The sequence below is a fragment of the Ammospiza caudacuta genome, chromosome 11 (genome assembly GCF_027887145.1).
Source record: "Ammospiza caudacuta isolate bAmmCau1 chromosome 11, bAmmCau1.pri, whole genome shotgun sequence".
Lineage (NCBI taxonomy): Eukaryota > Metazoa > Chordata > Aves > Passeriformes > Passerellidae > Ammospiza > Ammospiza caudacuta.
This window is the reverse complement of record NC_080603.1, coordinates 13,397,589-13,410,697: the sequence shown is the minus strand read 5'-3', so window position 1 is coordinate 13,410,697 and position 13,109 is coordinate 13,397,589. Positions and strand designations below refer to the sequence as shown.

Sequence of the window (13,109 nt, the reverse complement as noted above, 5' to 3'; positions counted from 1 at the left end):
GCCATAAATGAAATATTGCTAAAAGGTGCCCACATTTAGAGACTAAGGTGATATGTGCTATTACTGCTATTTATTCTTTGGGATAATAACTGAAAATTAGATTTTCATTTTTTTTCTCCCAGGGCTGTCTCAGTAGCACAGAAGTCTCACCAACACAGCCTGCCAGGAGCAGCATGGGAGCCAGGGGAGCTGGGCTGCCCCCAGAGCATCACCCACCTTTTTCATGTTGCCCCCGAGCAGGGAGTAAGGAGGTTTGTTAACGTGGCTCCAGTCAACCGGAACGCGCGTCATGTCGTACAGTTGGAAGATGATTAAAGCATCAGAAAGGTCACTAAATCAAGAGCAAAACAATGGGTTTCAGCACAAAAGCACAGATTGACAATGAAAGTAAGTACTTGAGACTTCTAACAGTGTAATTAAGTTGCTGAAAAATTTCAGACACGTAAATAAAAACTGGTGTGGTTCTGTAAAGAAACTAGCCTACATTCCATTGCTTGATTCCTGCAAGTATGTACACCAAATTCTGCATTTAATTTCATTAGTATCACAAATCTAACTGAAGCAATCTCAGTCACTGGCCTCAAATAAATAATTACTTTCATAAGGCAGGCATAGACAAAATAGCTGCTAAAAGAGTTTTAATCTATTGATTTTGTTTTAGTTCTCTAAGGACTTTCCCAAATGTTAAATACTCATGCTTTATCTGCAGATGCCTACAGATGAATTTTGCTAAAGAATAATCAAAACCAATTAACTTATCTTGCAAAAGAAGAATAGTAGGAAAAGTATTATTTTCCAATTATATTTTGCATTACTGATAATTCCCATCAACTACTTAATAAATGAAATTCTCCATGTTAAGATCACTTTACAGAGATCAGAAAACTGAAATAATGAAACCAATTAGTAAATATAAATACAAGCAGGGGTTCCTATTTGCTCCCTCAATCTCATCTTTTATTGGCAGAATTTGAATCAATTTCTGGCATAATTTGAAAGTGACCAGAAGCATCTAAAAAGCTTGTTATAAAGCCCTTCATCTGAGGGAATACTACACTGCAGAGCTACTTACAGTCTACTGAAAAAAATAAAAATTATACATCATAAAACACAATTATCTCAACTTTTATAAAAACATAATTCAACATACAAGTGAGTGAGGGAGGGAGATTTAAACCTTCTTATGTTTTCTAGTCTATCTAGATTATGACTAGAATATTTGAGTCAGATACTGCTTAATGTGGTCCTACAGATCAGTTTTGAAGAAGAAACCTAGATATCACTATTCTAGTAGAAATACAACTTCCCCCTCTTCTTTCCTTCTTTCTTCCCCTGTCACCCCCGAGAAGTCAAATAATTCTTTTTAAAAAACCTTACCTGTATAAATGATTAACATATGGGCTCACACCCAGTGAATTCATCCAGTTTCTGAAAGTCCTTTCTTCCTTACTTTCTCCTATGGTGACAAATACAATTCTATATAAGTTATTGGAGAACACACTTTAATAAGCAATGTTTAAATGTTTCTTATATCCCTCACCACCCCCCTCCCACCCCAAAAAGAGTTCACAATTTCCCAAACAATAGTCTATACTACAAGGCAATCCTATCCAATTCAGACCCACTCAGTTCTGGGCACAAGGCAGGGGGACTACATGAAGTAGTATCATTAGACTACATTTATCTGAGTAAATACAATTTGATAAAATACAGAAATAAACTTTTGTTATATTTCACGTAATTAATATATCATGGAGATGATTAAAAATAAGTTCCTGAAACTAAAATGAGCAGAAACTGCATTCAACAGTTTGAGAGAAATAGTATCTTTTTATTAAAAGTCAGTACTAACACACGAGGCACTACAACTCCACTCTGCCCTCACAGAATTTGACAGTATTAATTTGCAAAGGGCCTCCCCAAAGCAACAGATTTCTTTTTTTTTTTAGTTCTTTGCACTGAAAACATGGAGAGGCAGTGTAGTATTTGTTAACTTTGTGGAGCTATTTATACTGCTGAGGGGGCCAGTTATCCTCACAGCTTTAACCAGCAATTCTACTTACAAGAACTTCAGAAAATTCATTAGGCAGTAAATCCCAACCTTCACTTTCCTGACATAGGTTGCTTTTATTATTGCAATCATGAGTCCTAACCTAACTCGTTCTCTATAAAGTTACAGATTGCAAAAATTCATTAATTTTCTACATATAACACTACCTAAATTTTAACAACATCTCTGTTGACATCTACATGTGAATCAGTGCTGCATAAGCTGTTTTCTCTTGCATCAAAGAGGAGCATTTGAGAAAATATTTAGCCTGAATACGTGAGCTTGGAATAACTTCATAACTTTGTTCCCCTGGGTTGGTAATCCACAGTTCAGAAAACAGTGAAGACACCGAGGAGGGAGAAAGCTCTGGACTTCAGAAATTTCACCTGTAGTTTACAGTTTCTAACAGAGTAAATTTTATTTTTAAAGTTTCAGCCACCTTACCAGGTTCTTTCCTTTCCAATTATTATGAAATAGTTGATATTCATCTTACCAATATGTTTTTCTAAATTATTTTTTTCATATGCAATTCGAATTACTGTTTGTTTCAAATATTTACTTGTAAAAATAACCACAGAGCCACTCATGAAACAGTAGAAACAAAGAAAAATACTATTCTGCAAGATCATCAGAGAGCTTTGTTTCACATATTTCTTGCCACATAAAAATTTAAAAGAACAATCACACTTTATGACAAAGTTATTAAAAATATCAGTTTTTCCATTTAAAAAACAATAATAACTCAAGAATTATATATAATTTAAGTTTATAAAGAATACCTTTGAGATTATAGTATTTTGAAGCAAGTGCCTTGTGGTTTTTTTAATGATTTTATGGTTACTGAGCTTTGAGTTGATTTGCAGTACATAAAATCCTGACTGCAAAGTGCTTTTAGGAACACTTGTCCATTACAAAGACAGTACCAAGGTTATTTAGTGAACTCTTAAGAAACAGCATAGCCACAAAAACAGATTCTCAGCAACTGCACTCAGACTGAGGATTTTAAAATGCTTGCTCAAGATTGTCAGGAGAATCCAAAGCAGCCAAGCAGGAGCAAGAGCATGCAAGCTGGGCAGGACCCTTTTGGAAAGTGGGAGTCCAGGAACTAAACCCAGCATACTATATTTAATATGCCACTCTAAACAAATCCCTTTATCATGCAATACATGAGTGTTCGTAAGTTTTCCAGATGGCTGAGAAGTGACCAGTTTTTTTCTCTCTATTCCTTTACTCAAAATATACCTTGTGATCCTATCAGGAGCATATCTTCTGCTGAGTGGTGCAGCAGATAGCCAAAATCATTGGAAAACTGCAGAAAGGGGGCAGAGCTACACAAAAGAGAGAGGAGCAAATTTGGTAGTATCCTTTATATTTATTGCCATCTCTTTTTTGAGATCATTACACTGTGGAACTGAGTGGAGAGTAGCCATAGGGAGGGGATGAAAAATCCAAAGAGCTCCGAATAAACCTAAAATAATCCCTGCAACACAACTGAGCTCAAGATACAGTGGCACTCAAAGTTCAGCCAGCCTGAGTGGGAGTACTTAACCCTCTTGTGGTGACAGCCATGAAGGCTGCCAGTAATCTAAGCAACAGCACAGAACATCTACAGTGGAGGAAAAGTGGGTGGACACAAGTCCCTCCTCTTCCTCCCCCCAAGAGCTCAGCTCTCTTCATGACTTGGACTCCAAATTGCTGCTTTCCCCACAAGCCAGGGCCTCCTTGGATCAGCAGCAAAGGTGGTGCAAGAACTGAGCTCAGGACTGCCCTCTCCATCCCCACACAATATTCAAATGTTCATTTTGCTGTGTCAGTATTCCTGAGAGACACAATCTCATATTTCAGTGCACATCACCAGATGTATTATCAGGGCAGATGTCAGTTTATGCACAGCATTAACTGTCTTAAACTGAATAGGACAGCCACACCATGCTGATGAGGTGGGACAGTCCCTGAAAAGATGGAATTTATGCAGGAAAATGAAAACTTTCAGGAAGCTCTACTCACCCACACATACCTACAGCTCGACATCTCAGTTCATGGCAAGCCCTCACTGGCTAAACCCTCCAAAATACCTGGATGGCATTTGACTTACTGCAACTCTTGCCCTCATTTTATATGCTGTGGGTTTTTTTCCATCTCTTTTACTTATGATGGCATATTAAAACAATAGAAAAATGTAAGAACAATGCAAAAAAAAAAACCAACCAGAAAAGGACAGAGATGATTAAACAATAGGGGAAAAAAAGAACGAAAAATTGCAGAATAAACACTTTTATGGAGTACAGAAAAGTACTAAATACAGTACCTACATTAGGAGGGGTCAAATCTGCATTTCATGAAGCAAAACAGGAAAGCATTATAAATTATGAGTCAGATTTCAACAGACAATCTATGATGAAACTATAAAGAAATCAATGTCATATTTTATATCACTAGCTTGAGAAAACATCGGTATAAACACAGGACTTAATGGAAAACAAACAATACATTAACAGGAAAAAAAACATTAACAACCTTGTCTTTGGGCTGAAATAACTATTTTGATGGTTTAGATCTACTTGACACCACAGCAATTATTATTTGAGGGCAAAAAGGAGTCATCTACTTTTCTTTGAATAGGTAACATTGGCATGATTATCCATCTCAAAAATATATACTGTAAGTAGTAAGTTAAATTTGGCCAGTATTTATAATTACAAAATCATACCCTAGCATTCAGTTGATTGTAACTTTTTAAACTGGTTTGGCTGAGACTTTCATCTCCATCTAAATGTATCAGGAAAGTCCAGAAACCAATTCAACCGGTTTTTCCCATGCCATTGAAAATGCTTCCAAATTTAACCAAGTTTTCGGTATTTCAAATCACACCAGCAATTTTATCTTCAGAGCAGAGAAGGTGAACTGAGCATATTCCACCTCCACCCAGCTCCTGTATGCATTTCCAAGAGCTGACATTTCTAACAAAACTGAAGCAGAGGAAGAGCAGACCTTTCCTTCAGTCATTGTCCTGGCCAGCAGGGACTGCAGTGACTGGGGATATCACAGCTGGAAAGGGAAGACAAGGTCCTGTGCTCTAAGCCTCTATCACAGCTGGCACCCAGCTGAAGCTAGAAGAGCCAGAAGCCTGAAACAGGAATGCTCTGAGGGATACAAGATTTGTGACACAGAGATGCAGCAGCACAGACAAATCATGAGAAAACAGGAGCAAAGGAAGATGGACTCACCTAGATGGAAAGGAAACCTGATAGGAACAGTAAGAGGAAGGCACGAGAAGGCAGTGCAGAGGACTATGTGAACATTGCTGATGATTCTCCCGAGTGCAGCACCCCTGATTCTCACACTCCTTTGAGATCAGTGAACAACTGTGAAATACACTGGCAGGAGCCACTCCATTATCCTAGATTAGCTGGTCCACAGCAAGGGCAACAGCCAAAGATTGCTACCAATTATCCCTTTGTGTCTGGCATTAGGGATCTGAACTGTACAGTTAAAGGCCAAATTCCCTGCTATGACAGGATCTACACAGGCTGCTGATGCAATAGATTTATATAGGCTGCTGATACAGAAGCCTTTTAAAAAAAAATGTTTCCTACTTTAAAAGGCAACAAACATACACACACATATATACAAATGCACAAAAATATGTGAAAAATACTTTTAAAGACTATTACAGTTGCATAATATAGCACTTCAAAGAAAAACCAGAATTTGTATATCAGCTCAAATTTAAATAGCATGGAAAGAAGCATGGAAACTGAAAGGAAAGTAGGAGGACAGTTTTTGCTCCTGCAAATGGATGACAGAAGGTTATTCAGGAATGACCATTTGGTCAGGCTAACACAAGTGAACAATATACACACTACTGGGGTTTTCCACTAAGGCTTAAATTGGCTGTGAGTAAGTAAACACAGGCACCAGCACACAGGGATCCTAAATCACAACCTAGAAGGAATACCTAAGTAGAAATCACTACAAATATTCTAATACTAATATTCTTCTCTTCCATACAGTTAGAAAGTTGAGTACCTTCTAATAAATTGAGATCATAAGATGAATTGTCAGGCTTGTGCAGGGCTGGATATGTGTTAAAGAGATTTGCAACAAAAGCCAAATTGAGTTTAGGGTTGCCTGCAACCACATCAGCTGGAGTTACAAACTGTCTGCAGCCCAATTTATCTGCCTGTTGGAGCATGTATTCAGCCCTCCTCAAGTCATTTTTATCCTAAAAAGAAAAACAAACAAAAGTTAATTTACAGTTAAGTCTAGTACTAGATTTTACTGAATCATCAGCTAGGGAAATCTTTAAATGACCCATGTCAGTTCCTCCCTCATTCTGCCAATGCCTGAGCTAGCTCTTACAGCCCAGGACAATTCCTCTCTGCCTTCTACTGTCCTTCACTTCTGTGGCTGTCAGCACAACATTCCTCATGAATCACAGCAACTGCAGCCAGGAGTGCAGAGATGCTATTTCTATTTCCAGGCTGTTGATTCCCATATTCCTTATCCTCCTACATGTAATAAAGGTTCACCATCACTGCTTTAAAATTATATTCTCAAGTAATTCCAGATGATGCCCACAAAACCACCAGTAAGAGTTTGAATGCTTCCAACTTGCTGTCCTTTTAATATTTTTTTCTCTTAATAATCATAAGTTGGCAACTTATGTTTGTTAGTCTTTATTAGTAATATACTGGTTCATTATAAAAATGTGATCATATGAACTGTAGGAAATTACAGTGGAAAAAATTTACTTCTACTCCTTCTCACTCTCAAAAAACCCAAACAAGAGCAAACAAAGCAAAAAAGGAATTTAAGAGAACTAAAGCATGTAAGAAAACAATCATGCACATGGGTTTCATGCTTATAATGAATAATGAGATTCTACTGTATATTCTGATTAATATATAAGTATCTCAGGCATGCAGTTCAACTTTGGAGCAAATGCACTCCCACAATAATCCTTCCAACAGGCATTATGAAGCCACTTAGACAAGTGCTTCCACATCAATGTAGGCTGGTTTTAAACCCTCTGTCCCTTTACACCTTAAAGCTTGATGGATGCCACACTTTGCTGCTGGTTATTGGAAGAGCTCACATGTTATTTCTAATTGCTGCTTGGTTAGAGGAAGGAACAACCGTTTGTGAAGTCTGTTCTTCCTTGTCTGAATTCCAGAACAGGAGAACTGAGCAGGATGCTCTAATATTCATGTTGGATGACCCAACAATGTACACTATTCCAAATGAAAATCAATATACACTACTCCAAGTGAAACATAGCTCCAAACTTTTGACTGCAGGATGCATTATCCTGTTTCAGCAGCACTGTAGGCTCAAGTTTTTGCTCATTTAAGCTTTAGTAACACTGAGCAATCTGGCTGAGTTTTTGCACACCTTAGGAAACAGAAGAGGATTCAGGGATAACCTGGTAACCAGAATGTTGGATTCATACAAATAGGTCTCAGATAATTCCAGTCTATTTTTACATTTCTGGATACTTACATGAAATCCTGTAAAGTCAATTTTAATAGGCAATTGCTCAGGGTCATCTCCTTTGGGTGCAATCTCATTTAACAAATGGTAGTAGGCTCTTGAATCCTAAAACAGTGTAATAAAAAAAAAAGCAGCACATTTGTAGCCTTTCCTAGACATTTATTACTGTAATACTCCAATCCAAAAGCCACAGGAGTCAAATATACAGCTCTCTAATTTCAGTGAATATGGATGAAGTCATGCAGCCATTTTACTACCCTGTTTCACATAGAACTTAATCAGCCAGATGACAGAGAAAAGGAATATCTGCTAATCATTGTGGACAACACTAGTTAAATTTACTCTGCTGAATATTATCTAGACTGTTGCAATTAAGATGTTCAGGGCAAATTTATCAGGGGTCACAAAAGGATCAATTTTGCAGTAACAAACTAGAAGAAAAAAATAAATCCCTACTAGTTCTATAAGTATTTACTACTACTCTTAAGCACCATATAATTTTTTTACCATAGTAGCAGTTTTCATATAAAACCCTAGTTACAGTCTGCTTTAATAACAGCCTTCTTGACAGCATTTGAAATGATGTAACTTGCTGAGTGGTGCAGCAGATAGCCAAAAACTATTAAGGACATGGTTTTGTCCAAGGAAAGGAGGTCTAACCACCTTAAGGCAGTCTTCTTCCTTTGCTTTCAGTTTTTAAAAGTTGCTGTGTTCTCTCCTCAGCGGGGCTACTACAATGCTCTGCCTGCCTTTGCAGAATGACTGAAGAGAGGAGGAACCTTTCAGCCCCTGTGTCACCCAGCTGACACACCAGCAAAGCAGTGACTGGCAGTTATCAGCAGCTAGTAATGCGGTGCAAATTATCCTAAATAACTCTAATAGACACCGAACAACATTAGAACTTCCCTGACTATCAGCCTGTTGGAAATGTTCACTTTGCACTGTGATATGATAATACAGGGGATGAGCAACTAAATAGGATAGATCAAAATAATTCTCTTTCAGTGTTGAAAAATGCAGGATAAACCTGCAGTCAGATAAAGCAGATTACTATTGTATCTAAATTCTCCTGATCTGACAATTTTTTTCTATGCACTGTGTGTTTTAATACCACTGTGTTCAATTATGAGAAGAAATAACTACATACCTTGATGTCTTGGCTGAAGTTAGTGATTCTCTGCCACCCTGCATTGGCCAGATGGTAATTCACCCAGCGCAGCAAGAGGTCTTCTGGGGAGAGCTTCATTAACTCATCCAGCTCTTCCCCTTCATTTAGCAAGGCAATAAGAGCTAAAAGCAAGTTTGAAAGAAAGCTGAGATCACTGCTATTGTGGTCTGAGCTAATTCCAAGGGGCTGCCATTGCTATAGCAGGCATTACTCTTACCTTCATTTCTGGAGATCTCAATATCAGCAAAAAGGCCAACTTTAATGATCTGCCACAAGAGTCCCAATACCAAGTGTGGTTTTCCTTCTTGCAAATCTTGTGATCCAATATTGACAACTGTGCAGCCAATGGCAGACGCTGAGTTCAGAGCCAGGTTTAAGTTTTCCTATTTGGAATATCATCATTTAACAAACTTGGGAGATTGTATTTTTTAGTAAAATTGTTCATATTAAACTTTGGAAGAAAAAATGCATTAATTCAATGGCTTTGAATGGAAGACTGCACTCTGGAGGTTTTTGTTAACTACCTTGTATCTTACCAAAATTTTATGAAAACAATGACAGTGTTAATATGGACCCACTTAAAAATTGTGGGCCACCTTCTGCAGCTGGAATTACTGAGGAATACTTTAATAAAAATATTTTTACCCACATAAAGGATTTAGAATATAGTGTGGTTTAACTTGTCATATTTTAACACCACTGCCTAAAATAAAATCTGCCATTTAACTGAGGCTTTTATCAGCAGTTTTTTCTCACTGGGTTAGTAACTTATGGATCTACTTCCCTTTCCAGCCCTGTTTTCTTAAACCCAAACTAAGTTCTTAAAAACTGTTGCTGTCAAACTTTTCCATGACTTCATACACAATTAAAATAGAGCTCCTCATCCTCTGTCAAAGCTACTCTCCAGTACTGAAAGTGCATCATCCTATCACAGAATATGCAGCCATGCAGATACTTTCTACATGGCTGAAATACAACCTGGCCATCCACTCAAAGTCTAAAATTATTTACTTCAGGTACTCAGTAAGGCAAAACAAAAATAGCTAATAGGGAAAGATTTAGAGAAAACAAGAAAAAACTATTTTTTCTGTAAATCATCTAAGAAATAGGAGAATACAGTAGAGTTTTTTAGAAAATATAATCTCATGCTTCAGGATTTTTTTATTAAATATGATTTTTAATTTTTTTTTTCCACCAGAAGAACTGTCATTAAAACAGAAAAATACTTTCTCATTTGTGGCAAGTTACTATTCATGCAGTACTTACAGAAACAGTGAAAGGAGTGAGTTTTTTCTTATTAATAGCCCTTTCATCAATTGTGTCTGGTTGTGAAAAGTTGATCATTTTGCTAAGAAAGAAAAGTCAAGAGTTTATTCAAACTTCCATTTCAGAAAATATATTATTTGGTTATAAACTACCAACACTCAACTAGCTGCACACATTTCTGACAAGATTAAAAAAAAACAAAACAAAAAAAAAGACCATTGTCTAAATCTCCTCTCTCCCATTAAATAACTGCACATTCATTCAGAATGCCTCAGATAATATATTGTATCTTCCTTTTATAATTAACAGATCATATTTATAACAGTCAAAGAAAGCTCCTGAGATGAAAACTGTACACCAAAGTAACTTAAATGGTCTCTACTGAAAAACTGTAGTATAATCAGTGTATTCCTGCACTGCATTTCTGTAGTACCTTGTATCTACGTGGATCTCAGACTAATTCACATCAACACTAACAGCTAATCCCTTGTTACCATGGTGTGTCAGTAAGTACTAGTAATCCACTTTAACTAGAAAGTTACAGCAGACTGGTTAAGGGATCTACTATATGCTCTCTGTTTTGCCATGGATTTAAATTCAAATTTCTTTTCCTGATATCCCATGATTTAATGACTATAAGTAGTAACTTTTAAAAATATTTAAAATAGTCAAGTTTTCTAATTATTTGAAGTAATGAATTTATGAACTGTTTAATTATCTCCTTTATAAACAGCCTGCACATATCTGGCATGAATAATTATGGGTCTGAAGAGGAAAAATGCTTCTATAATGTATGCACAGAGTCACATAGAAAACATGCTAAAAATCACATTACTATGGGCAAACAAATGAAATATTTAAGAGTGGGGTCTTGATCTTAACGCCTGTCTAAAGTTTTCCAATTCATGTCACTGTGATCAGCATTTAACCTTTGAGATTAACTTCCTTTCTTTCTCATAGCCTTGGACTCACCAAAGAAGGATGCCATCTGCAAGGGATTTAAACAGACTGGCATCTGATGGGTTCATTGGTAGGAGGTGCTTACAGTCTGGGTCATCTTGTAGAGCTTTATTTATCCAATTAACAAAAGCAACTTTTTCTTCCTCTGAAAAGAAAGACATCATTAAAATAAAAGATGAACATTTCCATGAAGACATACTAGTAACACCATACTTGGGTCATCTGCCACAAAACCCCTTAATTTCACAGAGGTCAGTTATTAAAAAAATCAGATCAATGAGAAAGAACACAAAAAATGGTAAGTACAGATTGACCTTTCTCCCACTGCACCCTCTAAGTATCTGGTGATTTTCTGAAGGATAACATGAATGTCATAGGAACATCTGAGAAAAGGTGTCCTCAAGGCTGACTTCAAATTTGGTTTCTCAGCAATTACAAAGAAGAGGTGAAAACATCTCATCTGAAATATGCAACATCTCACTCCATGCACTGTTTGCTTAAAATGAGTGTTTGATTCAGCCTTCTGCTGGACTTCAGAGACTGGCAGCCTTTTGAGACTGACCTGAAGTGCTGAGCTGTCTTTAGCTTTGAGAAACTTAAGAAGTTTAATATCTCAGTTATTAGAAGCACCTGACTTCTTTCAATGTCAATGGGAAACAATGTGAAATTCTAGAGCACACTTCACCTCATCATAAACGAGATGCTGGGTGAGGCCAGGCCAGGTGAATTGTGCTCTAGTGGGGTTTGTTTCTCTCCACCAAAAATAAAACTACAGGTAAAGAATCACCTCTGATGCCCTACAGGCATCCTTTGGGATGGAGCATATCCCCTGCTTTAAGGATGTACCAGGTATACCTGGTGCTGGAATCCTACTGGAAGAGAGGGTATTGCCACCTTTGGTTATTTAAAGTAAATCTCTCTCATATACAGAACCTTAACACAATCTGGAATGACACAAATTCCAGACTTAAGTCAATCAAAAAAGTTGCAATATTGCTGATTGCAACATGATCCTAGAAGGTGGCTCACACTCTGGCCAGGAGCTGCAATGCAATTAGGCACAATTACCAACTTAAATTACATGCAGCAGGGAGAGGTAGAAAGAAACAGATCAAATATTAAAAGCAGCTTCTTCAGTGTGAGACAGTCTATGCAAAAGCCATGTATGACTGAACAATTCTGTAATGCAGAGACAGCTGAGGAGGGCAGTCCATCCAGAAAGGATTTGTGGCATTAGAGGGGTTTTAGTTCATGTTAGTTAACACTGTGGAAATGAAAATGAGGATTCATTCATTTTTTTAATCTGAATATAGGAATAAGAGTCCATTACCATACAATGAAGGCAAAAAGTTGACTAGCTTTACTAGAAGTACACCAAAGGGGCTTTTCCTCCCCCACAAGGTGTCAGTGCTTGTTTTCCTCGTTTGTTCTCACACAGATGCCCAACTTGCCTCCAAGTGCAACTAAGAGTGAAACTAAGCAACAACTGAACAGAGCTAATAAACTACCACCCACACTTACTTTGTCTATCTCCATAAGCTTTTGCTGTGTTAATTTGCTTTTATTGCCAACAGTTTCCAGTTAGATTCTGTTTTATCTGTAGTGCAAATTCAAAGAGTCCTCCTCCACGGAAAATTTGCCCATGTTTGACTATTTCTTACCTGAATAAGAGTGCTGTGTTCCCTCACTAGATATTGCTGATGTTCCTCCAATTGCTGTAATACCTTGCTTTTTGTTTATTGATTTTCTGAAAGATTTGCTAACATCTTTGCTTTTCAATTCCTGAATTATCTGAAATATAAAAAATAGCATTTTGTGATTGATTGTACCTTCAAATAACTGTTAAATCATCTAGGTAGTCTAGAGTCAGTAGTTAATCTGTCTGAATTTCTTTGATATTTAAAATGACTTCTTGTCTAAAAAGAAATAACTACTGTTTGGATATCTGTATCTATACTGGATATCTAACATATTATTTCACAGTGAATACCTCTATTAAGCCATGCTATCTAAAAAAATAGACATGCAAAGATCAACACAATTTTTCCATAGATATTTTGGTAAACTGAAGAACACAACTAAAGATACACACAGTTTTGATGATGATGGTATATTTTTTCCACTGATTTCCCCACATGCTTTGCATGTAAAAGGTTATAACATGACAGTTAA

The 13,109-nt window shown here is 37.0% G+C and overlaps 1 protein-coding gene across 1 annotated transcript in view; it reads right to left on the bottom strand.

Moving 5' to 3' along the window:
- PLS1 (plastin 1) overlaps positions 1 to 13,109 on the bottom strand; it is a 41,486-nt gene that overhangs the window by 5,440 nt on the left and 22,937 nt on the right. The window contains exons 4-12 of the mRNA XM_058812183.1: positions 12,599 to 12,728; positions 10,950 to 11,082; positions 9,978 to 10,059; positions 8,929 to 9,094; positions 8,691 to 8,833; positions 7,553 to 7,648; positions 6,080 to 6,275; positions 1,378 to 1,456; positions 217 to 331 (exon numbers count right to left, since the gene is read on the bottom strand). Of these exons, the coding sequence (XP_058668166.1) occupies positions 217 to 331; positions 1,378 to 1,456; positions 6,080 to 6,275; positions 7,553 to 7,648; positions 8,691 to 8,833; positions 8,929 to 9,094; positions 9,978 to 10,059; positions 10,950 to 11,082; positions 12,599 to 12,728 (1,140 nt within the window). The remainder of the gene's footprint in view (positions 1 to 216; positions 332 to 1,377; positions 1,457 to 6,079; positions 6,276 to 7,552; positions 7,649 to 8,690; positions 8,834 to 8,928; positions 9,095 to 9,977; positions 10,060 to 10,949; positions 11,083 to 12,598; positions 12,729 to 13,109) is intronic.